The 27,481-nt window shown below is 50.7% G+C and overlaps 1 protein-coding gene across 2 annotated transcripts in view; it reads right to left on the bottom strand.

Annotated features, from left to right (window-relative positions):
- GRIK4 (glutamate ionotropic receptor kainate type subunit 4) overlaps positions 1-27,481 on the bottom strand; it is a 422,274-nt gene that overhangs the window by 138,002 nt on the left and 256,791 nt on the right. For both annotated transcript variants that reach the window (XM_047693414.1, XM_047693415.1), the window contains exons 5-8: positions 21,969-22,066; positions 17,315-17,480; positions 6,595-6,773; positions 1,997-2,050 (exon numbers count right to left, since the gene is read on the bottom strand). In XM_047693414.1, coding sequence (XP_047549370.1) covers positions 1,997-2,050; positions 6,595-6,773; positions 17,315-17,480; positions 21,969-22,066 — 497 coding nt within the window. The remainder of the gene's footprint in view (positions 1-1,996; positions 2,051-6,594; positions 6,774-17,314; positions 17,481-21,968; positions 22,067-27,481) is intronic.

Genomic DNA, 27,481 nt, shown 5'->3' with positions numbered 1-27,481 from the left:
ACAAATGTGACATTCTTTAGGAACCTCCCAAATATCTTAATGTTAATACCTTGTTAAGGGGGCACCTGGGTGGCTCAGAGGGTTAAAGCCTCTGCCTTCGGTTTAGGTCGTGATCCTGGGGTCCTGGTATTGAGCTCCTCATCAGGCTCTCTGCTCCGCAGGGAGCCTGCTTCCCCTTCTCTCTCTCTGCCTGCCTCTCTGTCTACTTGTGATCTCTGTCATATAAATAAATAAAATCTTTAAAAAAAAAAAAAGAAAGAAAGAAAGCGCCATTCATAAAAACCTACAGCTGGAAATGAACAAGGATCAGAGGGTCCCAGCCCATCTCTTTGGACAGGACTGTCCTGGCCCGGGGAAGGCCATTCCAGGAGACCAGGTCCCTCCATCCAGGGAGGGACACTGTACCATCTCCTCGGTTGCCCTATCACACATGCTGACCGAGAAAGTCGTAATTTCTCGGGAATATTTCTCATTCTAAGATTTAAGAGTCAAGAGGTTGTATTCTGCTTCTTAACTTAGCAAGGATCTTAAAACTAATGGATGTCTGCCTTAAGTCCTCTACAGAGGTAACTTGCAAGGGTGGAGTGTAAATAGATAAGTGAATGGTCATTAATTGGCGTAGGCCCATCCCTAGAGTGGTCGTTACGTCAGAGATGATGCCCTGTTTCCTGGACAGGCCATGTCCTTTCAAACCACCATGTGGATATGCTGTTACTTAACCCAGAATGCTCTTCCTTTCTTTATCTAGGGAAAAACCCTCCCCTCTCCCCCCCAATGAGGGCACAACCTAAAGTCCCCTTCTTTGGTGAAGTCTTTCCTGACTGTTCCAGGATCTAGAACATTCTGTACACACACCTAGTAGAATTTGCCACTTTGAATTTTTCCAAGGCAGGTTTTGTTCCTTATTCCCATTTTAATCCATAATGCCTGGTCCCATCCCTGTTAGGTAAGAGGTGCTCAGAAGCATGTCAGCATGGAGGGGCCACTGCTTTAAGTAATCTTGACATCTCATGCATTTATAAAATAAACCCTTCTCCAAAGGATTGTTTCTAACAGCCAAACACAGGAAACAACCAAAATGTCTCTTAAAAGATGGATGGTTAAGCAAACTGTGGTATACCTATACCAAGAAATAATGACTCAGCCACAAAAAGGAACAAACTACTGATTCAGGCAACAACTCAGGTGGTCTCAAGGGCATTACACCGTGTGACAAAGGTCAGATACTGCATGCTTCCATTTATATAACATTCTCGAAAGGAAAAAAGTGTCAAAATGGAGAATGGATGAGTGGTGGTTAAAGGTTCGGGATGGTGGGGGGAAGGGCCACAGGTGAGACCATAAAATGGTGGCATGAGGGAGATCTCTGTGGTGAAGAGATGGCATTGTCCTGGTTCCAACGGGATTGACACACATCTACACAGGATGGACAGATCTGATGTTTTGATATTCTGGTTTTGATACCCTATGACCATTAGGTAAGATGTAACTACTGGAGGAAATGCGGTTGAAGGCACCTGGTACCACTCTCTACTATCTTTGCAACTCCTGTGAATCTACAATCATTTCAAATAAAAAACTGTAACATTTTTTTTTTACACCAGTTCCCCAAGGTTCCCTCTGTTCTCTGAGTGTGTATCCTTCACAATGACCATGCCCATTTCTTAGTATGTTACAGCTTCAAAATGCTTCAAAATGCTCAAAATGCTTCAAAATGCTTCAAAATGCTTCAAAATGCTCAGTGCTAGGTAGCCAGCGGCATTTGGATGGAGGCATTAGATTCCCCAAATTCCCGTCCTCCCAAGGCCAAGAGTTGTTCAGATGAGAAGCCCAGGCGCTCCTGGACTTCCATGTTTCTAGAATGTCCTGCCTCTCTGGTTGACTTCTGCTCCTCCACTCTGATTCCCTCCATGTCCCAAGCTTCATTCCATCGTACCCCACTGATGCTAGTTATTGATACTCTATGGCAAGGAGGCGAGCTGTGAAAATGTCTTACCAGATTAGTGAAGATGTATGTGTAATAGGCCGACACCATCCCTAGTTCAGCTGCCTGCAAAGGGAAGAGATAGAGATTAGACAGAAAACAAAAACTCACTGGGAGTGAGTGAGCAGTGAGGGTTCCAAGCATCCGCCATTTGTCTGACCCACTATCCTTTGGTTCTTAAGCTGCCCTTGACTTTGGGAGGATGAAGAACAGAAACACTGGCCTCTAGAGTCAGGTGTCTCCACCACCACCCCTCCTTCCCACCCCTGCAGTGACACTTGTAGAAGGTGATATTCTCATGCCCAACACATTCCCATGGATACAACCAGATATTATGGAAACCAAAATGACTTTCAGGGAAATGAAGCCAATAATAAAACAGACAAAAATAATTATCTGCCAAACTATTAGCAGTAACAGTGGCTACCATGTACCCACTGTTTAGCATGCGCGAGGCGCTAGAGAGCATCTCACTTGGTCTAAGTCGATGAGGTAGGCCTATCACTCCTCCTCCACCTCCCATCTGACTGCGGAAGAATCTCGAAACACCAAAAGGCTTTGTAACTTGCAAAGACCACATGTCTCCTAAGTGGGGAAAGATGAAATTAAAGCCAGGCAGCCTAATTTGAGTCCTTTTAACCTAACTATCCTCTCCCTGGAGGACCATGGTGTTGATGGAAGTCCCGACAGCTCTGTTAGGGGCTGAGGCAGAGACAGGAGAGTCTGCGGGTTACAGGCGATTCCCAAATTAATTCAACCCTTGTCAAAGGCAAACGAGCAAGACTCATCAGAGTCTTTGAATCTGCAGTAATGTAGGAAACAAGTGAACCATTTGCAAACTTAGGTCCTTTATTAGTAGTAAGGAACAAGCTGCCGGTGACATGCCTCACCCTTGATCACAGCACACCCGCGTGTCATCGTGCCACAGTCAGGAGGCCGCGACATCAGAACAGCCTCCCTTTTGTCTGATCTTCACATCACAGACACCCCTCACCAACCTCCCCTGTCAGTGTGCCCGACTTTGAGCGTGACAAGTGCTACAGACACCGACAAGTAGATCAGGTAAATAATGAGCCCAGCTCTCCCCGGGACCCTCATGGCTTCTGACAGGCAGATTTTCATCATGTATGCTACAGCCCCAGGGCCACTGGGAAACCACTTTTGTCCTGCCTGCTGAGGTGCATGAGGGGAAAACAAGGCCAGGGATGATTACATTTTCCTCTTACAAAGTGATTACCTCCCAAGGAGCTCCAGTAACTTTGTGAGCATTCTCACAGGAGCCCTCACAGATTCCTTGAAGGGCAGTCTGGGTCCTTCTATTGCCACCATTCTGACAGAAACTGAGGTACAGTAGGGCTCTAGGCCTGGGGCAAGAGGATGCAAGGGTCACAGGGGGCTCGAGGTCTCTCTTCTTCCTCCAAAACTACATTTCCCCCTCCACTTCCAAGAGGCCGGTACAGCCTGCTGCTCAGCCCCTCCCATCCCCTCACACTCAACACTGTCCATAGAAAAGTGCCAGTGCCTGTCACCACTGCCTAGACAGGTGGGAACCCTGGTTAACCTGGCGACAGGGAGGGGCTGGGGCATGGGGTGGGGCGGGGGCACCGTCAGATGGTTAGAACCCATTTGTGAAATCTGCTGCCCAAAGATAAAAGACAAGAGATCCTTGGTTTTTAAGACCTGAATTCTGGGTAAACACGCAGTTTGTTGCCGAAACAGCTGCTCAATAAAGTAGGGGATTACTCTGCAAATCCTTCTGAAATCAAGAGACAGCAGAGCACTGCCAAGCTCCGCGGCCAGGCTCACATGGGCACGGTGAGTCTCCCAGAAGCTCCGTGCACTCTCTGCTCACACAGCTTCCCACACGGAGTCCAGCCTCCCTGGGGTACTCCCAAGGCTGAGCTGTTAACCCGGCAAGGACAAGCCCAAAGCCCGAGTCCAGGGCCTGATGTGGGGCCTGCGTGCTGGGGACACCAGGAAGTCAGATGGGAACAAAGGGAGCCAGCTTCCAAAGTCTCACTGCTCAGTGATGGGCTTGGTGTCAAGGTCACAAAGGCCAAGGCCAATGGGTAGTCTCAGGAAAGCTGCTACTGTCCACCCAGCAGAAACAATTGCTAATAATTATCATGACATGGGGAATTTTCTTCAAAAACTCAGCCATTAAAAACCAAAAAAAGTGTTGTTAATGAAAATACCCAGTATTGCCAAGGGTACCATGAGACACCTATATGCTACTGGTGGGAATATAAATTGTTATGGCCTTTTGAAAAGGCAATCTGGCAAATCATATCAAAATCCTTAAAAGCATGCATCTCTTTAACTGAGTAATTTCCCTTCTGGAAATTTATGCTACAAAAATATTCATGAATGTGCATAAAGATTTATGTATAAAGATGCGCATCCTGTATTGTTTATTATAGCAAAAAATTGAAAACAACCTGTATCTCCAACAATAAAGGAATGGTTAAATAAATTACGGCATATCCGTATAACAAGAAATGATGTTGCCATTAAAGTATTTGTAGGCAAATATGTAATGACATAAGCAAAATGCAGGGCATATAATTAAGTGAAAAAAAAAAAGCAGGTTACAGAAAAGTATGTGTAGGGTGATAATAATTTTGAAAAGAAATAAACGTGTCTATAAAGGCAGAAAGGAGAGACATCAACATTTCACAGTGGCAGTCTCTGGGTGATGGAATGTCTTTCTTTTCCATGTGTACCTGTAAGATCCTATCCTATCCTATCCTATCCCAAAGTAGAGGCTTATAAGAAAGAAAGGAAAAGCTATAACAATTCTTATTTTCTTCTATGTACTTTTCTGTGCTTTCCAAAATTTCAACAATAAACGTATTATTTTTTCAAAAAGAGCCCAACCACATAAGCAGGGAGCCATGAATTATTCCTGAGGTTAACATTATTATTATAAGGGCTGTCCCCCCCTGATATGAGGGAGAGGAGATGCAACATGGGGGGTTGAGGGGGTAGGAGAAATGTAAATGAAACAAGATGGGATTGGGAGGGAGACAAACCATAAGTGACTCTTAATTTCACAAAACAAACTGAGGGTTGATGGGGGGAGGGGGTTGGGAGAGGGGGTGGGGTTATGGATATCGGGGAGGGTATGTGCTATGGTGAGTGTTGTGAAGTGTGTAAACCTGGCGATTCGCAGACCTGTACCCCTGGGGATAAAAATATATGTTTATAACGCTGTAAAAAAAAAAAAAAAAAAAAAAAAAAAAAAAGAAAAAATAAGGGCTGTCCCCAAAATGCTTCCACGTGGGGGCGGCTCAGGAAGGCTCTGGCTCCTACAGGGGGCACCGTGCATTCTGTGTGGCCTCTGCAAGGGGAGCGAGATGGAGGGTGGGGGGGGGGCGGGGACGACGGACGACCATTATCTCCGTCTCTGTCCCTCATCATCCCCAGGGAGTTGATCTCTTTGAGGCCCTGAAACTTAGAGGATCTCTTCCACTCTTGATGACTTCATCCATCATAGGCCCAGACACAAGACGAGAGAAAAAGAGAAAATTTCCATTTGAGTGTGTGTGTTGAGTTGCCTACATGCACCCAGACAAATGTGGGTTTGGAGCTGTGGAGAATTACTATAGCAACGGGCTGAAGGGACAGCCCTCGGTACTCAGAGAACTCATTCAAATCTCTTATTAACTCCGAGACAAAAACTAGCTGGGGAGGGGCGGTGTGGAGGAGAGGGGGGGGGGGGAGGAAGAGACAATCATCTGAGTGTCTGCCTGGCTCCCCACAGCTTGGCAGAGGTTAAGGAGAAGCCTTGCTCCCCCAGTGGAAGATGGCAGGTTGCGTTTAAATGTGCAATTAGGATGGCATTAGAAGAAGCCAGTGTGCCTGGAGGGGCTGGGAGAGCTACGGAGCGGCCTGCAAGCAGGGTCCCTCTATCTGGAATCGCAGGCCGAGCCCAGCCACCAGGCCAAGAGCCGGTGCCTGAGGACTCCGAGGCTGCCCAGCTGGTCCCACGCTGTTTCTCCAGCACGGACTCCTCCTACCCCCGGCCCCGCCACCCCTGACTTTCCAATCTGGGACCTGCCACCCTGCCCCTGTATTTGCAGTAGACGAAGCTGGTGACCAGCTATCAGAGACAGCAGGTACGCGCCCAGCTCTGCTCCTCGCCATTCATCGCCCGGAGTCTCAGTCTCTTCGCCTGTCCAGGGAAGATGGGGTACGAGCCCCATTTAGGCACTGAGAGGATTAGGCTGGGAAGCCCCACAGCAGCGCTTGGGAAACCAGTACACTGTGCAGGGAGGACCCAGAGGGCTGACGCTCGGCTGTACATGCTGGTCGGACTGCCCTGGCTGTCCACACCTGGAAATACTTCTATACTCCTTGGCACAGAGCCTTGGCCCCCAAGGGCCGTGGCCCCTCCTGAGACCCCACAGACCCTGGTAGGGAGGGTTCTGGCTGGGGGCTGTCCGGCTGCACTGGGAGGTGATGCTTCTCCAACATCAGCCCCATCTGGCCTTTCCTTTTGGGCGACATCTGAGTCAAAGAGGGAGCGGTGTGCCAGTTCAGGGGGAGGGGGATGGGGGAGGGACAAGGAGGCTCCGCGCCCACCGCGCCTGCCGGGGCCTGGCTCCCACCTTCAGGAGGATGGTGTGGGACATGGAGGCGTTGGCGTGGATGATGATGGTGGCGGTCTTGTCGTCCCGGATCTCCTTGAGGAGCGGGGTGGGGTCCCGGGTGTCATCCAGCATCCGGACTGAAAGGGTGTCCTTGGAGATAAGGAATTGCCGGAGCAGCTTCTCCAGGTTTAAAAGGCCTGGAGGGGAGAGAGGATGAAGGCACTGAGGGTCCCCGGTGCTTCCCTGGGAGACACCGGGGCACAGGCAGGATGAGCGGGGCCCTGGGTCAGAGGCTGGGCCATGAGTCTGGCCCCCACTGCTGGAGCAAAGCAGCAGCCCCTTTACCTGAGCAAGCTTCTCAACCTCTGTGGGCTTCTGTATTCCCAGCTTCAGTCAAAAGAATGTTCCTAAGCCCCCCCGGCCTCCTCCGGCTCCATCAGGAATGTTCTTTTAAACAGAGATTGAGGTCCCTTGACGGGAATGAGAGGACTCCCACTCCTCCCCACAGCACTGCCTGGTGGCCAAGACCTGGGTTCACAGACCAGGAGGCCTGTTTTTTTCCCCCTAACTTGGCTGCTCACACACCAAGTGACCTTCTCACATGGCCACGGCTCTTGGCCTCAGTTTCCTCATCTGAGAAACGAGAATAAGCCACCAGCTCCGAGGATGTTGCTGAGAATGAAATGAAGGAATCTGTGAATTGCTTAAGTCCTGGCCTCGCCCATCGCAAAGGCCCACAAAGGTCACATCTAATTCTAGGAAAGCGGGGCCTTTGTTTTCCTCAGGTATATGGGGGAGCAGTTCCCTCAAGATCACAAGGCCCAGGAAACAGGTCGCACAAAAACCCTTTGAACTCCACAGAGCATAGTGGTTGCATTAAGACAAGGTATTATTAAGATTATAAGAGCATTATTAAGATTATAAGGCTTTGAACTGCACTCCAACGGCAAGAACGCAGGCTGGGAACAAAACAAAAATATGGGATCCCCTCCCATCCCCCACTCAGCTAACTGCTGTCTAGGAGCAGGGGTGGATGGGAGGTCTCCAGAATGACGTCACTGAGACACAAGGGTCTTAATTCAGCTTTGCCTCTGAGGAGGCAGGCCAGGAAGAGGGTGGGAGTGGCGGGAGTGAGGAGGGGTGGGGAGGGGGTGGGGAGGGTCTCTTGGGAAGAGGTGGTCTCAACTCCAATGGAAAGAAAAGTACAGGCATTTGCTCCCAAAAGCAACGACAAGAGTAGGGTTTATTGATTCTTTATGGTGTTCCAGATAATGAGCTAAACATTCCACATGACTTGTGCTCAAGTCCTCACAACAATCCTACAGCGCATTTAAATCCCACACAGGGGAACATGAGGTACGAGATGAGTAGCTCCACACACTGGATGGCAAGGGAAGGGTTGGCTTCCTAACCCAAGGCCCCCGCGCTCCCGTTCCTGCCCCAGCTACAGCACAGTCATTGTGGGGATGTCTTCCAAATGACCCCAGACTCCTCCCTGCACAGGTTCCTCACCCTCCTGACCCTTGAGTGATGTGGGAAACAAAGGCAGAAGAGAAATTATTAAATTTCCTTCCTTCCTAGAGCCCACGGACAAGTCCTTAAAACAGACAGAGTGGCATTCCTCTAGGGACGCAACTGTCTCTCCATGTTGACAATTTGCTGAGGGAAAAGGGCAATCCCAGCCCGACTCTCTCCTCCCAACTCCCAGGAGCCTGTAAGTCTACTTCAACATATAAGAATTCCTTTAGAAATTTTTTACCTCTAAACCCCCAAGATATATGTTGGCAATCACCCCCCAAAGCATATGGCCCTCCGATCTACATCTGAAGGGTCTCATGACTAAGGTTTTTTGTTTGTTTGTTTGTTTTTAGATTATTTATTTATTTATTTGACAGAGAGAGATCACAAGTAGATGGAGAGGCAGGCAGAGAGAGAGAGAGGGAAGCAGGATCTCTGCCGAGCAGAGAACCCGATGCGGGACTCGATCCCAGGACCCTGAGATCATGACCTGAGCCGAAGGCAGCGGCTTAACCCACTGAGCCGCCCAGGCGCCCCTCATGACTAAGGTTTTATTAGATGGTAATAACTGACCTTTTCCCAACCATAGCAAGCCCCCTCAAGGTCCTGGAAACTTGACTCGCAAATTCCTTAGAGACTTACGCTATATCCCTAACTTCCTCCCAACTTGAAAATATATAATGGTCCACTCCTCATGACCCCAGAGGAGCCTCTTTCTGCCCACAGGTCCTGTCCCCGAGCTTTAACAAAAGTAGCTTTTTGCATCAAAGACGCTCAAGAATTCTTTCTTGCCTGTTGGCTTTGAACCCTAAGGTCTTTCCTATATCAATGAGGATATAAAGGTGAGAGAGAGGCCTCTGAAGGGCATTGCAGCCGCCTCCCTTGATCTGTACAGATGCTAAGACGTGCCTCTTCACACAGGAATGCAGCTGGGACCAGGGTTCCTACTTTCTCATCTTTGGCCTTCCTATGTGGCCAGAGGCCTCCCAGGACACAAGCAACAGGGGCCACAGGCACAGAACCTAGGAGCGGCCTGGGGGTATGCATCTCTGGATGTGGGGAGGAAAACCCACAGGGGCTGTGTTTTCTAACAAGGACAAGGTAGCAGGGTGGAACCCAGGGGCTGGCAGGATAAAGACAGGAGCTCTGGGAAGGTCGTGCCAACCCCCATCCTCCAGTCCTGGGTCCCACCAAGGTGGTCTGGGGAGCTGGCGGCTGCAGCCCGGAGGGGAAAACCCTGGGAGGGGCTGTCATTCAAAAGGCATCATAGCTGGTTGGCCTTTCCCTTCCTTCCCCTACAGGGCATCAAAGGAGACTTGTAATCTGTCCCACTCTCTGTGGCCCTGCAGGCCCTCGCCCTTATCAGGAGGGGCACTGATGTTGCCGGGCACTTCCTGCCAACTGATTTACAGAAGATCTGGATTCAAGCTCAGAGTCAGCCCTCCCCAGCTGTGTGATCTTGAGAAGTCATATAACCTCTTGGAGCCTCCATTGTTCATCTGTAAAATGGGTGTAACTCACGGAGATGCGGAAGCATGCTGGGAACTGGAACGTATGGTTTCAGCCTTCTTTCTCTTGTATTTTACTCATCGCCACAACAGCCACAGAACAAAAAGGGACCACGGTGCAAATCTGTTCAACCAACACTGCACATGTCCTGAGGGCCAGGCCCTGGACCGCCAAGACCTCAGCAGAGAAGGGTGGGTCAGATACAGACTCTGGGAGCTTAGAGGACTTGCAAGTAAGTCCACCACAAAGCTAAAGTCAAACCCATATTTTGTTTGATGCCTTAAATCACCTGGTTTTCCATGGGGACTGCCTTGTTTAGGTCTATATGTAAAATGGAACATATCTTCCTCAGAGGCGACGTGAAAAGCAAAATCCGACTTGCACAAAGGTCAGAGCACCGGACCCCACAGACACCGTGAGAAGGTCAGGCGAGGCTACAGGAGACAGTGTTCCTGGACAGCTGGCTGTCTCTTTGGCTCAAGAAAAGATCTGCCTGGGCGTGCTAGGGAGGAGGGAGCACTGCAGCTGGAGGGGCAAGGTGAGCGGTGGCCGAGGACAGTGCCACGGGCCCTGGAATGTAGCAGGGAGACTTGCTAGAGCCTGGCTGGGAAAGCAGCCAAATCCCCTGGGATCCTTCAAAGAGGCAGTGAAATTCGTGGGACAAGACACGGAAGCTTGGAGGATGGCAGGATTAGGCCTCGCATGGAGATGCCCAGCACGGCAGCCAGGACTGTTCATCTCTTTAAAATTGTCAGGTGCCCTGCGCTCCCAGGGAAGAGCCTCCCAGATGTCAGCTAAATTGGGGCACCTGCTCCGATCAGTGCCCAGTGTACCCCATTGAACTGTCCTGTGGGGCGCTCTACTGCCCTTTAAATAAGGAAACAGCATCCCCATCTTATCCAGCACACTCTGTCGTGTGTGCTGAGAGGCGGGGAGAGGGGAGAAGGGCAGCGAGTCGGTGGGGTGGGTTAGTGAGGAGAGTCTGTATCCCACTCAGGATCTCCTATCAGTCACTGCCTTCCCAGCCTGGACTGCACCTGGAGCAGCAAACAGAGCACAGGGTGGCAGGGGAGTCCCCGGGGGGTCCCAGCTCTAGCACTGCGGGGACTGGCCAGTGGCGGCGACTCCCTCTGTCCCTCAGCGACCTTATCTGCAAAGTAAGGACAACTACTACCTTACACGTTAGTACAAGGAGCGCGTAAGCAGGACAGTGCCGGTCTCCTTCCTAGAAGATGCTTCACAAATCCGGTTTCCGTTCACCCCCTCCCCCACCCTCTCCCATCCTAACTGTCCTTCACCCATCTCCTCCTCTTCCCGGCTTCGTTATCCAATCCACAAAATTTAGTCCTTCGTTATAAACCACGCAAAATACTTGGTAGCATATATGTACATGCATATGTATACTATAGGAAATACATAAACATGAAGCATTTCACAGTGTTCGGTAGGAATTCCCACTTCAGACTCTTCCGCACATGCCCAGGGTGAGGCAGGGTGCATGGCGCTGGCTGGGGGTCTGAACTAGACACTGAGGCTATGGGGGGAAGAGCGGGACCCGACAGCCTAACAGAGCAGGGGAGCATCAGTGCCAAGTGGGGAATGGACACCATGTCCCTTGAGGAGCAGCTGAAGAAAGGGGGTCCCTGGCTCGAGGAAGAGTGGGAAGGACCGTCATGAGACAGACTTGCTCCTGGCAGCCTCAAGGATGACACCTCAGAATAAAGAGTGGAGGGAGGTCACAGGGAGACAGACTTAGCTCTGTTGAAGCTGTCTCAAGATGCAGTGGTAGTGAGCTCCCTGTCACTGGAGGTAGTTAAGGAAAGACTAAAGCCCCTCTTGCCGACTGTCAGTGAATTACACCAGTGGATGGAAAGTTGGACTAGAAGAACACTGCTGTTTTTTCTAGCCCAGAGATTCTCTAGTTCTATGAATCAGAAAGGGATCTTTTTTTCATGCTAGGCAGTGCAAGGAATTTGCAGAAGGGAAAGTGTGGTTTAGCGATATTAAGAACATCAGGAGTTTCTGCGTGCAGTGTAGAATTTTCCAAACGTCATTCTCCTCACCTCTATCTGTTTAATGGAACTAAGGGATTTCCTGAAGGCAGCTGTCACCAGAGGAGTTAAAAGCTGCTCTTTTCCCGGCTTCCCCTCTGCCACTGCCCTAGCCCTCCTCTCCTGGGGGGCCCTGGGCCCAGCAGCAGGTCAGCCTGCCAAGTCCAAGGCTGAGAGGGACCTGGGGAACCTATTAGTCTCACTCAGGATCCAACGGGATGGATCGATGAGAGCCTCAGCAGGCCGGCTGTTCTGGGAAGCAGGAGGGAGGCTGGCTTCTGTGACCAGAAGGCAAGGTGCCAGGCGGGGTGGGAGGAGGCTGGACAAGCCGTGAAAGGCACAGCCGGGGTTGGACAGGGCCGCAGGACTAGGACACAAATACCTAAGTGATGGGTCTATGGGGGACACAAAGGACCCTTGTATCAAAAAATAAGAATAGGGATGCCTGGGTGGCTCAGTTGGTTAAGCAGCTGCCTTCAGCTCAGGTCATGATCCCAGCGTCCTGGGATCGAGTCCCACATCGGGCTCCTTGCTTGGCGGGGAGCCTGCTTCTCCCTCTGCCTCTGCCTGCCATTCTGTCTGCCTGTGCTCGCTCGCTCTCCTCTCTCTCTCTGACAAATAAATAAAATCTTAAAAAAAAAAAATAAGAATAAACACCCATTTCAACGGGCATCTGTCCCTCTCCACTGGCTGACTCCCTCGGCTGTGGGCTCTGGCTATAGAAGATGCTAATACTCCAGGGAGGGAGGGCACTTTTAAATCTCGCTGGAGGCGGGGATGTAAAACTGACCGTGGGGGACTGTGGCCAGGATTTAGGGAGACGCCATGGTTCACCATTGTGCCCGCACTGCTCTACCCCAGGTCACGCTTCACGCCCCTTCCTGCTGCCGGGCCTCATGCCTCAGGGTGTGTGGTTTTCAGACCTTTTCCACGAGCAGATTCTGACGGGTAGATGGGAATGAGAGTCCAAGGAGTCACCATGGGGAAGGGGCACAGAGCACGTTCAAGTGCTTGAATGACCCACCGTACCTGCTTCTCGGGTCTGTCTCATCCCATGGCTGGGCTTGGCCCTGGGAATGGGCAGACCTAGGAGGCCAGACCACAGGAGACAGAGGAGGAGACAGAGAGGCAATGGGGGAGAAGGTGAGGTTTTCTGCTCACGGGCAGACCGTGCTCTGCCTGGCTCGGCCCTGCAGGCTGTCATCTTCTCCGACACAAGGGCGGACGTGGGAAGAGCGTGGCTTCTGCGCTCCCACTGCCTCTGAACTTTGGAGCGTGTCTCCAGCGTGGGCCTCCCCTGGTGGGGTTCAGCAGGTGCCCCTGCCCTGAGCAGTCTTTCACGTTTCTTCAGTTCCTTCATATACAGTTGATTTAACACCCCACCCCGGCCCCCACCCCCAGGGCTCGGGGAGGGCAGGTGTGCCTGGTGGGAGGGGTGCAGTGACAGATCATAGAGCTAGAAAACCCGAGACAGGCCAAGAGCCAAACCAGGTCTCCTGATTCTGACTTCTGGCCTCTGATTCCCCACTTGAGCTGGCATGGCAAGGCGTCAACCCAGCCACAGAATGGGAAAAAATGGTGCTTCTCTTCTGTCTTTTCCACAGCATGGAAACATCAGGGAGAAGAGGAAACAAGAACCATGTGTGTTGAAAATAGACTTAATCTCCCTTTTCCTCATGCAGATAATAGGAATGTTTATAAAGTCCATCTTAGATGGTTATCATGAGGCTCAAATGGGATAATTTCAAAAGCCTTAGCAGAGTGAGTGCTCACTAAATGATTAATTTTTGTATTGCTCCGAGCATAAGGCCTCCCACAGCGTGTGCCTCCTGGGGCTGGTATGGGGAAGGTCCTCTAGAGTCCCGCTATTTCCACAAGGGGCTCTGAGTATCAGCCCTACTCTCCCAGCCCCCAGCCCCTGCTGCCACAGCCAGGATCACAGGGTAAAATAAGTAAATGTTTATTATATTCTGGGGCCGGATACCTTCCACCCAGATGCCCTGAAAAGCAGTATTATTCCCACTTTAGCAGGAGGGAACTGAGACTCAGAGAGGTACAGTGATCTGTTTGACATCACACAGCTCATGCGTGGTAGAGAAGCTTGTTTTGGCTCCCAAGATGGTTCTTTTTTTGCTGCACCATTCTGGACTTCTCTCCAACTATACTTCCTCCCTGAGATCAGAGTCTGCTCCTCTCCAACCACCTGGGCAGAGTTTAGCCAACACAGGGACGATGGAAGGACAGACAGTGCTGAGCTCTGGTCACTCTGCTCCAGGTCCTGACCTGGTATTGTTTGAAAGGGATCCAAGGAAAGAAGGAAAGAAAAACTCACGTGTGCCTCTTGTTGCCCAGGTGCAGACCCTGTGTCATGCTCTTTGGGTATCTTGTCCTATTTAATCCCCTTGGCCATCCAGCAAGGGAGGCATCATCGTTCCCACTTTATAGACAAGACAACAGGAAGCTGGAGAGTATCTATGTTACTTTCCCAAGGTCACACAGGTGGTAAACAGATGGCAGAAGGACACGTAGCCACAAAAAGGACATTAAAATACTTAGAAACATCAATGCAAACATTAAAACAAAATAGTATTGGAGTCTGCTCAAATATACCAGGAAAATATCCAGCATGTTGTCCTTGTGACTACAGGAAATTGAAGGCCCTGGGTCCATCCTGAGAGTCTCAAAAGGTAGCCTTGTGGCAAGGCTGGGTGATCTCACCAAAGGGGCCTCAGGGGCCACGGTGGGGAACACCGACTCTCCCCATTCGGGGGCTCCCAGGACAGCATGCCTGGACCCCTCACCACATCTCCCCTTACCCCCCAGCCTCATGAGAACTAGGCATGTGCAGATGTCCTGAGCTTTTCTCCCATGAAAGAAAAATAATGTAAAACACAATACAACTCTGCTTGGTCTAAAACCTGCTTATTAAAAATCTACTTTTGGAAAGAAAGAAAAAAGGTGGTAGGATTCCCTGTGGAATGGTCTCCGTTATACCTAATTTTGATGGCTGAAAAATAGAATTCGATGCCTGTTTCTAATTCAACATGCGGGATCTCTTGGCCCTGTGTTAATAAGGAAGACAGAAGCACGTCTCCTCCCCAGCTCTGAGCTGCATTTCCCTTCAACCCCTGATTTCTTCATCCTTTGATTAGATTTTAATCCTCTTTGCCCTTGAACTTCTCCCGCTCTGCCCCACCTTCCTTCCCTGGGCCCCAGGAGGTGGGGCCCAGAGTCACTGGGCAACCTCAGTGGATGAGTTCTTCAAGAAGAGGTAGCACTGTATGGTTGATGAGTCCCGCCTGGGCTGTGGCCTGGCCCTTCTGGCTCTCAGGCAGGCTCATCCTCTTCAGAACTATGTCTATGCTCAGCCATCCTGCACCCTGCTCGAGGGAGCAAGGGGGACATGCTGCTCCAGAGAGATCTCTGCCCTCTCTCGGACCTGCCAGGCCGAGCCTGCCCTAAGCCACTGCTCTGAAGTTGTCTGTGTCGATGAGGAGGACAGAAGGGGCGGTGAGGAACTCCTGACTCAAAAGACCTGAGTTAGAGTCATGGTTTGCCACGTAAAAACCAGCTGTGTGACCTCAAGCGAGTCCCTTAACAGCTCCAAGACTCTGTTTTCTTGGTTCTAGAATGACTAGGGAGGAGGGACATAAAATGGCAAAATGTACATGAAATGGCAAAATGCCATCTGCACAGGATTGTATGAACGTCATGCATGTCAAGGAAGGTAATGATTCTAAGGGAAAGAACCCTGCCCTATGAGGCAACCGAGTCAAGCAAAGAGCTCAGCACACAGTAGATGCTCAGCAAACAGGTGAGCAACTTACTTGCCAGGAAGAGCTGAAGCGGAGAGAGCCCTACGAGCAAGGGGGACTGTGGCTAGACACAAGAAAGAACTTCCCATCAGGTTGCTCAGACACTGGACCCTGCACTGAGGAAGGCAGCAGGAGAATCTTTGCTGGGAGAGACTGATGGCCTGTCCTCTGTCTCTTAACATTCTTGTTGAGTCCTGCCTGAAAGGATGTGGCAGAAATTTCCAGGGGGAGAATCCTTGGTTCGGTTCCACCTTACAGGGGTTGGAGGACGCCACAGGAGGAGGGCCACCTGGTGGCATGCCATGGTCCTCAACCCCATCAAACACTAGCATCCTGTGGTCTTCTCGATCAGTATCCCTTTGGGACTTATGGTCAATCCTATTCAGAAGAGAAGAGGTAAATAGTTGTTTTGGCCACAGGACAAATCAGTGTATCTGTGCTAATGTGTGCCGTGAATCTCCATGAGGGTGAAACAGAGTGAAGTGTTTATCCAAACATTCCTCCCCCACCTTTTTTTTTTTTTTTAAATTTCAGCCACAAAACACTTACTATCTAAAGCAGGGCTGTCCAGTAGAACTCTCTCTGATGGCAGAAATGTTCTGGGTCTGCGCTGTCCACGGGGAGCCAGTGAGACCAAGGAATTGGATTTTGAGTTTGAGTCAACTTTGACATGGGGAACTCCAACGCCTCCAAACCCACCGGATCATTGATAATTAAATAAACGATATAAAAAGTACACACAGTTGGAGCTCAGTTACTCTCTGGGGTAGCCCGGAGTAAATCTCAAATCTGTGTTTATGTAAGTAAGTGAATTGAATGGCCATCACAGAGAGGCAGTTGGGTGCAAATGCCTTGTGAAGAAAGTGGTTTTGTCCCTCGGCTGGAAGGTGCTGGAGGGATTCCATGGTGGAGAAAGGACTCCAGCAGGCAGAGCAGATCTGAGAACCCATATGAACAGGAGCCCTGACGGAGAGGACATAGGTCGGCCAGTGCAGCCTGCCAGGACCTGCTGGGGAACTGCACAGGATGCAGATGCCTGGGGCTCAGGCACAGGGCCCCAGGGACAGTCAGGGCCCAGCACCTGCCTGACCACATGTGGGCGCACAGCTGTCACTGGGAGCACACAGATGCCCAGATTTGCTAGAAAATGCTGGCTCAAATTAGCTAAATCTCATAAACACTAAATTTACGTTACAAATTGTCTAAGAGTCAGAGAAACCCTATTTCTAAAACCTGCATTTGCAAAAAAATGCTTTATCAGGCATTGCCCTTGGACCTTGTTCCATCAGCAAAACCCGCTCTCCAGGGGAAGAAGCTCTTCAGCCCATCAAGAACAAAATGCATCCAATTTTACATTTTCCCTCTCTCTCTCTCTCTTTTTGTAGATCCTTCACAATGAGGCTGAAAATGTGGGAATTGAGTTTGCAGATGCAAAAAGGCTTGGATGTTGGCCAGTCTCCCTGTAACCCAGTTCTCTCTGTTCCGCCCATGTCTGGCAAAGGGTGTTCCTGGACTGCGCTCGCTTTCTCTCTCCCTCTCTCCCTCCCTGTCTCTCTCTGTTTCTCTCTGTCTCTCTCTGTCTCTCTCTGTCTCTCTCTCTCTCTCTCTCTCTCACACACACACACACACACACACACACACACAGAGAGACACGCAAACAGCCAAGGACACGTGGGAATGCCTAAAGCTGCTGATCATCACCCCCACCAGCAGAGGGAGCCCTCCCCTTCCGGGTGGATCCAGAGCCAAGGGCAAAGCCCTGGGGGTGAAATCCACAAACCAACCAGGACTGCGAAGGGCGGAGCCGCGGGGGGCCGCGGAGGGCCGCGGGCGGAGGAAGCTTACATTCTGCTTTGGCACAGATGAGGCAGGCGGTGGTACAGTTGAAGAAGTTCAGGATCCCAGCGACAGCCACGCTGATGTCCGTGTTGCTGGGGTGGAGGTTCAGGGTTGTGAATCGCTGGAACTGGAACTTGATAAATTCCTCCGGGGCCACTTTGAAATGAGGGACCTGGGAGGAGGGGCACAAACAGGTGTCCGGAAGGATCCAGAATGAGTGCAAAGGAAAGCAGGCATGAGGGGAACGAGGCTGTGGACGGCGGATTCTTCTCGGGAAGGCCTCTGCCACACTCCGGTGGAGATGGAGCTTGCGGGACTCAGGACACCCATGCGGGAGGAGGAAGGCAAGAATGCGTCCTGCACGATGCTTAAAATAGGAACACCCAGGATGAGAAGCCCTCTGGCCGGAGACCTGTATAAATGCGCTGTGGACCTTGGCACGGGGGACTGTGGCCCTGAGGGGGCAAAGTCATAGGTCTTTATTCTCAAAGCAACTGCCCGCTGCTAGACAGCCAGACAAAAGTGTCTCGAAGCCATAATCCTTACAATATTTTATTAGTAGTTAATAAATCAGAGCAGAGGCGGCAGAAAGAGAAAAACACTGCCCTGGGGACTAAGAAAGGAGCCCCATCAGCCCAGCCTGGCCGACAAGTGTGTACAAACCAGCTCCCAACCAACTTCCTGTGTGACAGCCTGGGATGGGTCCCTCTGCAGACACACACAGAGTGGGGAGTGTCGCAGGCTGAGAAGCCGTCCAGAGAGCCTCCAAGTGGAGCCCAGTAAATAAAAACGTGCTCTGGCTTCATTAGGACAGTGTCAGTTTCCCTCTGTGTCTTTTACCGACATTTCCGGGAGGCACTGCCCCTGCCTCCTACCTCTCTTCTCCCGGGAAGAGATATTAGCAGCCTCTGATGCTGTTCTATCAGTGGCTAAGGTTATCGGGTAGGTAATAGGAAAGTTAAAGCGTAATAAGCTGCCATCCACCTTGATTTTATTTTGTCACTCTCATCCCTGGTACCCGGAGCCAGGAGAGCTACCTGGTATCTCTACTGGAGATGGACTCAGGAAACCTCAATGCGCATCCTCCCATAAGACCAGCGCACTCCGGGAGGGCCAAGTCGCAGCGAGCATGGGTTTGGAAGGATGTTAAAGCAAGTAAGACTGAGGGTAGAGAGCAGGAAGAACTTCCTGGTGGTGAGTTCATTGGCTCTGAAAATGGGTTATTTAGAAATGACAGCAGAAATTTTCTTTTCTGGGAGGATGTTGAGATGGTGTCTATAGGATTCTGTTACCTTGTCCTACTAAGATTCTGGGAGAGAAAAAAATTAAAACAAAACAAAAAGATTCTGGGAGAGGTCAGCCAGAGACCAGAGCTCCTCTGAGACTGGAGGCAGGGGTGGGGAGGAGGAGAAGACTTAGCAGACACTAGGGAGAAAATTCCTACATTCAACTAGGATTAGCCCTCCAACCACAGAGAGAAGGCAACCAATGTTTTCCAGCAGAGACTAAAAAATGCAGTCCTGGAGAGAGCCTGGTGAGTTACGAGAGAAGACTCAGAAGACTAAGGTTGATCTGAGGACTGTCATAAAGGGTCTTTCTTCCTTATATTTTCCACCCCACACAATCTGTCTAAAAAGAACAATAAATGCAAAGGAAAAACAGGTCACAAAGGGCCAAGATGGAGGCCAAGGCCAGGCAGGGGAAGGGAGGCTGGGGTGGCCAGGCCAACCGGCTTATACGTTTGAGCATCTCTGACCCAGGCCTTCTGTGTGTGGCCATCCAGACTGCAGGGCTCCAGCTAACTCACCCCAACAGAATGTACCCTTAGAAATACCTTTCAAGCCATAGACCCTAGAGATGGATCAGGAAGGATACTCAGGCAAATGAAGGACAAATGGGTTTTACAGGTTATACACTTGGGTTTTCAGCCAGGTTCTGCTGTGTGATTTGGAGCCAGGTGCTTAACCTGTCTATGCTTCCTAGCACGGAGACACCAATGGGTGCTTCATGGATCTCTGGGAGGGTAAAAATGAGAGCCTGCTTGTGGACAGCTTAGGACCTAACATGTCATAAGTGTCCCAGCAATGCCTTCTCTCCTTCCCTTCCCCCCTTTCTCCCCAAATCTTGGGGCTCCTGAAAAGGCTCTTGAAGCTGTCCCTTGCGGGGGTGGGGGTGTGTGTGTGATGAGGGGCTCCTCCAGCAAGTGGAGTCGGTGGGACGTCTCCAGCACAGCCCGCCACCTTGAAGGCTGCTGGAAGATTGGCCAGCTCCTCTAATGGGCCTACGCAGGGAAGGCCCAGGCCAATCCCCCTGATTCTCTCTCTAGGACAAAGATCAATCCAGAATTCATCTGCAATTGCAAATGCATCCAGCAGTCCCGTCACCATCACCATGGAGGTGTGTGGGGAAGAAGTGAGGCAGAACCAGCCGGCCACAGGGCTATAGAGATGTTAGCGGCATTTAAAGGAACGGACTCCTTGGGGAGAACTCCATTTCTTCTCTGTGGAGCGGAGGGGAATCAGTGTGAGCCAGTTCAGCCTCATAAAATATGAAAAAGAAATGCATAATCTGAACGGAGAGGAAAGGTTGTTCTGGAAGGGACATGACCAGACAAAGGAGGGGGAACCGGCTGGCTGTTCCCTGGGCAACATGACCTGGCTGGCAGGTCAACGGCACAGGGGCCAGAGTGGCAGGGTCGGGGAGATGGCTGTAAATCAGGGTCCCTGTCTCTGGCCTGAAACGCTAAACGGGGTTAAAAGAAACCGCAGTGAATCCCACGAGGAGGCCATTGTGGAATGGGGGTTAGGGGATGACCGGAAGGAATGGAGAGGCAGTGTGATGGGGGGCGGGGAGGGAGGAGAAAAGAGGAAATGGGGAGCTGAAGTCTTGGCAACCTCACTTGGTGAGGATCCCAGCGGCTGCTGGAGTAACAGCCTGTCACAGATCTGAGTGCTCCGTGGAGTGTGGCAGGAAAGATTTAAATTAAACATCAGCTCCAACTTTCCGGGGCCAAGGCCTGTGAGAAGGGGGTGGGTGGAGGGGGTGCGATGGGGGCCGAGGCTCCTCTTTTGGCCTGGGATGGGTCAAGAGTCCTCTTTCAGGACATCTGAGGGGCTAGGGATGGGGGCTGTCAACAGAGACCTGGCCCGGGGCAGAAAAGGCTCAGGGGGCCCAGCCTACAGGGCAATGGCTCACCCTAAGGGAGCAGAACCAGCCACGGGACTGGGGTAGGGCTGCCCAGCACTTCAAAGTGCAGGTCACGATTCTGAGAGTGGGTTCATGAAATATGGAAATTAGCTATTCTGCCCCAAGTGTCAGGGACTCTTGCCAAGCCTATGGGTCATAAAGAGAAGTGGTGGTGGCATCAAGGGGGTAGGTTCCCAAGTGGGTGGGATAGGGACAGCTTGCTCAGGAGGAGTCTGTCCTGAAATGGGTTTGCTCCTATGTCTAGAATCAGATCCTCCCAAAGCTAATGTTTCTGGAAGGCTGAGCATCCAGGCTCCAGGACAGGTGCAAGCTTGGTCCTTCCTTCCCCAGGCCCTCTGCCCGCCCTCCTCCCCGGCTCCTGAGCTCTCGCCCCCTACCACCAAGCTCCATCTGTCCTCGAAAGACCTAGCTAGAAGGCCCTTGAGGCCAGAGAGAGGCTGAAGGGACACTCTGCCACTGTATCCCGGGGATTTCTATGAAGGGGAAGATGGATAGAAGCTAGAAGCCAGGAAGGAGTCCAGCAACGAGCTAAACAACAAACAAACTTCTGAGTTTGTTTTTTCCAGGGGAAGAGGAAGGAGAGAGCTGATGGACCGGGGAGCAGGCTATTACTCAGAAACTCATCCCCGACTGTCTTTATCCCCCACGGAACTGGAGCCAGAGGACATGAACTCCACACTGATGCTAGAGAGGCTCCAGGCCGAGGGGACACCTGAGGAAGATTTCTCTGACTGAAGAAGTAAACACAGAAATTGGTGAATGGGGAGGAAGATTCTAGAGAATTTATAAGACAGAGTTTTCCAACTTTATTTTAGCAATAAGATGTAGCAGTCCCAAAGGCATTCTTTGCCAGAATCCCAGTGTCGAAACAAATAGTCTCAAAACCTCCTGGGGAGCTCAGACTCCCGCCCTCTTGGTGGCCCCTGGACCACTACCCACCACAGCCTCTCCCCTCTCCCCACCACAACCAAGGGGCCCTCTGGGGACTCAAAGACCCAGAGGTCTTTGAGGTTTGAAAATCCTATTACAAGGGTGCCTGGGTGGCTCAGTGGGTTAGGCCTCTGCCTTTGGCTCAGGTCATGATCTCAGGGTCCTGGGATCGAGCCCTGCATCAGGCTCTCTGCTCAGCAGGGAGCCTGCTTCCCCCTCTCTCTCTGCCTGCCTCTCTGCCCACTTGTGATCTCTCTCTATCAAATAAATAAAATCTTAAAAAAAAAAAAAGAAAATCCTGTTACAAAACCTCTCCTCTGTGTCCCCTCTACCCAAACCACCTGGAGAAAAGAAAGTGCCCAACAAAGGACCATTTCTTTTCCATGTTTGGTTGTTGTTGTTATTGGTAACACCCACCAGGCCCAAATGGGCTCTTCCAGACCTTGAGAATCCATGATATTTTGGGGCCCGAGGCACGGGCTGCCAGCCTGCCCATGTCACCCCAACCCCGTAGGGCACTCACCTCCTTCTCCCCGCAGATGTTGCTGATGATGGAGCTGGAAGCTGGGCTGGACGAGGGTCCCAGGACAGCGACCACCCCCTTGGGGAGGATCTGACACACTGCAGCCAGCATCGGGACAGAAAGTGGACAGCAGGAAAGGAAACAAGGCACTCATCAGGTGGGACAGGGATCAGGTGCCCTGCCTGGGTGTCAGGTTCAAGTCCAACCTTCACCTGTTGGACCCTCACCTTAAGCCCCGCCTCCACGTCTCCCCCTGCCACCTTCCCATCCTTCCAAACCCTGTGCCTCTCCTTTTCTGGACTATGGGACTCCGGGACAGTTTTATTGGAGTTTATGGACGGTATTAAATGAGGAAATGACCCAGGTTATGACAACATACGGCCACAGCCAACAGGGAGTATAAATTGTCTTGGCTGTCACTGAAGGACAGAGGCTAATGGCGGGAACCTGCAGACTCCATCCGGCCAGGCCTGCAGGGTGGGTATTGGGAGGCACAGCGAGGCATGGCTGCCACAGGGGTGGAGGGCCCCGCTCACGGGACAGTCACCCGCAGTGCAATCTGTTAGCCTAGCAAGTATAAAGAGGAAGGGGAGGGAGAAAGGCAGATAAGCAGGGGTGCAAAGGGAGGGGAGGATGACGCAGACAAGAGAGGAGAAGTCAGACTCCGCTAAAGCCAAAGGGAGTAGGGGAGACGTAAGAAGAAAAAGAAAATGAGAGGCAGAAAAAGAGAGTGAGAGGCAAGGAGGGGGTCTTCTGTCTCAATACCACCCTCTGTCACTCCCGTTATCCTAGACCCCTGCGTGGTGCACCTGCTTCCCTGACTGTCTGGGGCTTCCCCATGGAGAAGGAGCCCTTCCTTCCTCTACTCTGGACATTCTCCTGTCAAAGAGCACCTCAAATGTCTCCTGCTCACACCTTCCCCGGTTCCTTTATGGGGAATTAGTCTTCCCCCAGGCTCCCGAGGCCCCTGGTTTGTCCCTCTGAACTAAGACACTTGCAAACGTGTCTGTTTCAGCTTTTTGCTTAGGTGACTTTCAGCTCCCACCAGACTTCAAACCCCGTCAGGGCACGAGCTGAGCCATCCTTCTCTCTGAATGCCCACTCCTCATCACCTCAGTGGCCAGCACACGTTTTTTTAGGTGCCCAGCTCAGATTCATTGGATGAATGAGTGGATGGATGGGCTGTGTGGTCAGGAGAGGAGGAGAGAATCTCAGATTTGTAAACACTAGTGACCAAGAAAGGAGGGACGAGAGAAGAAGTCGGAAGTTCTGACATACAGAATCTGACATAATTCTCAGGACATCCATCGTGATCTCAGAAACCAAGAGTTGCCCCCGGGGGATATGCACTGACTTTCCCTAACATGCTGTAAGGCATTCTTCCCTGCAAAACTCAAAGCTTGCCTCTGGACACATCTTCCTCCTACGCACATCAAGAGTAAGGCTGAGCCATTTCCCAGGTCAGTAAACTGAGGTTAAGGGATCAGTACAAGTTTCCTCTCAAAGTCGGCCGCAAAGCCACCCCTGCTCTTTCTCCTAGGGCACGGTCCTCACCATTGGCCCACATGGCCTGACAATCTCCCTCATGGGGTACAGGCGGTGGGGAGAGCCTCAGAGTCCAAACCCTAGTGTTTACCACACAAACCACAGATCTACAAGCTCTTTTCCCGACCTGAGGCTCGGGCAGGGATCCTGCCATGCCACGGATCTCAAGAGAGGCTGGGTGCTGGAGGGGACTCATCCACACTGTGTCAGAGCCATTCCCAGTGACAAAGTCACGGTGAACAGGCCCATCTCCGAGAAGGCTCTGCCCGGTTCAAGCAGTTTCCCTGTAAGTTAACCCACATGATCTCAGCCAGCTCCGAGGTCATCGGCTGTCAGATGACAACAGCTTCAGGGCTGGATCTCAGCTCCTGATTTTACCAACAAGGAAAGAGCATCCAAGGGATGTCCAGTGACTCCTGCCAAGTCATGCACCCCACACAGGTCAGAGCCAGTGTCCAAATTCGAGTGTGTTGGCCCCTTCTGGTCTGGTGCTCATTCTGTTCCCTCGAAGCTGCCCACCTCCCCACGGCCCGCCTCACGCATCCCTTCCCACCCCTCCAATCCAGGTCCCCGCCCCATTTCTTTCTACTGAATCTGCTCATCAGGGACTTCTTGGTGATTCTCACCCTACTCTTTACAGCATTTATATCATTGCTGATGATGGCGTTGCTCCTTTGAATTTCCTAACACCAGCCAGCCCTGATTCTTGTCTGCGTCTCTGGTCAGTCTTCCTCAACTGCCTTTGTCAGCAACTCTCCCTTCTCCACCTGCTAAATCCAGGTTCAATCTGTGCCTTCCTCTCCTTGGCAATGTCACCCTTGCCTTGACCTCCACTCTCGTCCCTGCCCAGGTGATCCTGCACTCGGACCTATGTTCTGGGTTACAAAGTCTCATTCCAAACACCTGCCAGACATTGCCACAGGGACTCATCACGTCCACGGCAGAGAGGGAGAAAACACAGTCATTTAGAACGTGGACTCTGACACAAGACTGCATGGGTTTGAGTCCTGGCTCTGTCATTTCTCGCTGTGAGGCCCTGAGCAAGCTACCAAACCTCTCTGGACTGCTCCCTCATCATTGGAACGGCGATTCTAACAGTAGGGGTGTGGGAGAATTAAAGCGAATTGATAGACCCAAAGTGCTTAGAACGACATTGACATGCTACACGGCATTCTTATGCCCATGCAACACGTGTGCCAGGTACTTAAAATCTGATTTGACAGTCATGCTTCTAGGAAGAAGATTCAGTATTTCCCCTCTTTACAGATGGGGAAATGGAGGCTTAGAACATTGACAGAACTTCCTTAAGGTCACGGGTAATACAGGCCAGAGCTGGGCTTGAACTCAAAGATTAGGCAACAAAACCTTGAATCACTGCACTCCACCCTGCTTAGCTCCGCAAGCTCCCCGCGGAAGTCCCCTGTGACTTTCCCTTGGCTTCTCTCACTGAACCCACACACTGTACCCCACCGGCGGCTGGGTTCTGACCCCCTGACCTGCTCACCCACCGTCCCCTCCTTTCTGTGCTCATTGTGACTGTCCTAAGGCCGTCCCCTTTTGCCACCTGCCTCCTAAGGGGTTTCTCTCCTCTCCAGAATTCTTCACTTCCCACACATTCTCCAGACTGTGAGACAAACTGTAAACCTAAAACATAGGTGTGTGGCCGCTGCAGGGCAGAAAGCTGGTCTTACTTACATCTGTGTTCTCCATGCCTGGCAGAGGGCCTGACTCGGGGTTATGTGCTCGATAAAGAGCAGGTAAACCACACGGAAGTCTGCTCAATATTTTCCGTGGGAAATTGGAGATAAGCTAAGGGTCCAATCCTAAGGGAATACTTACCTAAAGTGTGGGTCATATACCCACATGAAATACTGCTTAGGTGTTTTAAATGCTTATGAGCGGTTTCTAACAGTATTAAAAATATTTATGAAATAATATGAAAAGAAAGAAGCAGGATATAAAATTATATGTAGAGAGATAGGAACACTGCAATGAATTAAATACAAAAACCAGTTATGAGCTCAGGAATGACCAGAAGTTGTTACAAAAGCCCACATTTCCTGAATGCTTATTATGGCCCATTCTAAGCACTTCGTACAAATGGACTTACTTAGTTCTTAGTACGACCTGATGAGATCGGAACTATTACTTCCTTTTACGGACGAGAAAATAGGACAAAAAGGTTGAAGGTCAGAGTCAGGATTCCTACCCTCAGTCCCTGGGCCCGGGGTCAGCACGCTCAGCCCGGTACTGTGCAGCCTCCCATGGCTCACGGGTTGGACCTTCATGGGGACTGCTGACTCGGAATGACTTTCTTCCCCCTTTTCTTCCCCTTTACTTTTTATAATGCACATGTATTTCTTTCATAACTTGTCATAAGAAAAGTTTCTTCTGAGAACAAGTAAAACCCAAATGTATGGGATCTCCTCAAGATACTACCTTTCCAGAACTTTCTCCCATTTTGCTTCTGGCTCCTTCGCCGGGCTCCTTCCTACTTTCCTTCTTGAGCCTGTTCCCCAGTAGCTCCCCCTGACCCAACCAGGGATTCTTAACCTGCTGCCTCAGATCTGGGGGTAGAAGTCAGTGGTCTGTAAGCAATTTGGACGGGGGAGAAAAATGACATCACTCTTTTTTCTCCTAACTGAACTCTGCCATTTCCTTCCATTTTGAACATAGGAAATAAACCACGGTTAGTTACCAGCACCTCTGACTTTGTCACCAACAAACGTCACAAACATTTTCCTGCCACCCTGCAGTGCTACAGATAATCTCAGGAGATTGCTTTATTATTATTTCAAAATCAGGCTAGCCGTTGGACCTGTTGCTAGGCTTGGCTATTTAATACATTAATAAAGAAGCACATTTATTTATATATCATTAGAAAAGTATTTTAACCGTATTTTCATGTAACTGGTTTCCTTGGTCCTCCTATCTATTTTATTTTACTCATTTTAAAACACTTTTCTGTGGGGGACCTGGGTGGCTCAGTCGTGTGAGTGGCCGACTCTTGGTTTGGGCGCAGGCCATGATCTCAGGGAGTCTGCCTGAGATTCTCTCCTTCTCCTCTTGCCCCTCCCCTTGCCTGAGCATGTGCTTTCTCTCTCTCTCAAATAAATAAATAAATCTTAAAAAAAAGAAAAGAAGCACTTTTCTGAGAAGGAGTCCATTAGCACCATTAGCACCCTCAGACCATGGTCTGGGCCCTCTCTTACCCTTCTCGCTTGGCAAACTCCTATTGATTCTCCAGTGCCCAACTCAGATCTTGCCCCTAGGTAAGAAGAACCCTCCTCCTCCTTCTGTGCACATCGCTCCGTGGCTCTGAGTCAGCCTTATGCTGGTGCTGCTGAGGCCCATCAGCTTCCCTGTTCTCTGAATTCTTGGCCAGCTTCCACCCCAAGCTGGTTCATTATGTTGGGCCTCAATAGAGAGAAGCTTCTCCTAAAAATAAATTCTTATAGAAGGCTAAAATCTCTTACTCCCATTTCCAAAAATCCAAAAAGCTCTGAAGCTCGATGGTTTTCATCAAGTTCATTTGGTGGCAAATCTGATCTATTAAACAGATGTGAGGCTATTTATAGTATGTGAATATTTGAATACAGGTATGCTGGGGGGTTCTGCCCCAGGTCCCACCTGGAGATGTTACTTAAGATATGGTGTATGCACCTCATGACTTTTCCAATATATGGAGAGTTCTGGATTCTAAAAACCTCTAGCCTCGCAGGTTTGTGGCATGTGCCTTCTGTTCTCAGTGTCCATCACCCACCTCCCACACTGGACTGGGAACTCCTTGAGGGCTCGGTTCGCATCTGTTCAACTCTGGCGAAAAGGAAGTGCTCAACAGATGTTTGCTCAACTGAATTTAAATGATCCAGTATGATCCAATCCCCATGGCCTGAGGATTTCCTGGGGTCTGGGAATCACTTTCTTGTTCCCTATGAGGTTTGCTCTGCTCAACATGAATGGAAACT

This window comes from Lutra lutra, chromosome 10, assembly GCF_902655055.1.
Source record: "Lutra lutra chromosome 10, mLutLut1.2, whole genome shotgun sequence".
NCBI lineage: Eukaryota > Metazoa > Chordata > Mammalia > Carnivora > Mustelidae > Lutra > Lutra lutra.
Note: the sequence above shows the minus strand (reverse complement) of the source record. Positions and strands in the feature narration are given on the sequence as shown.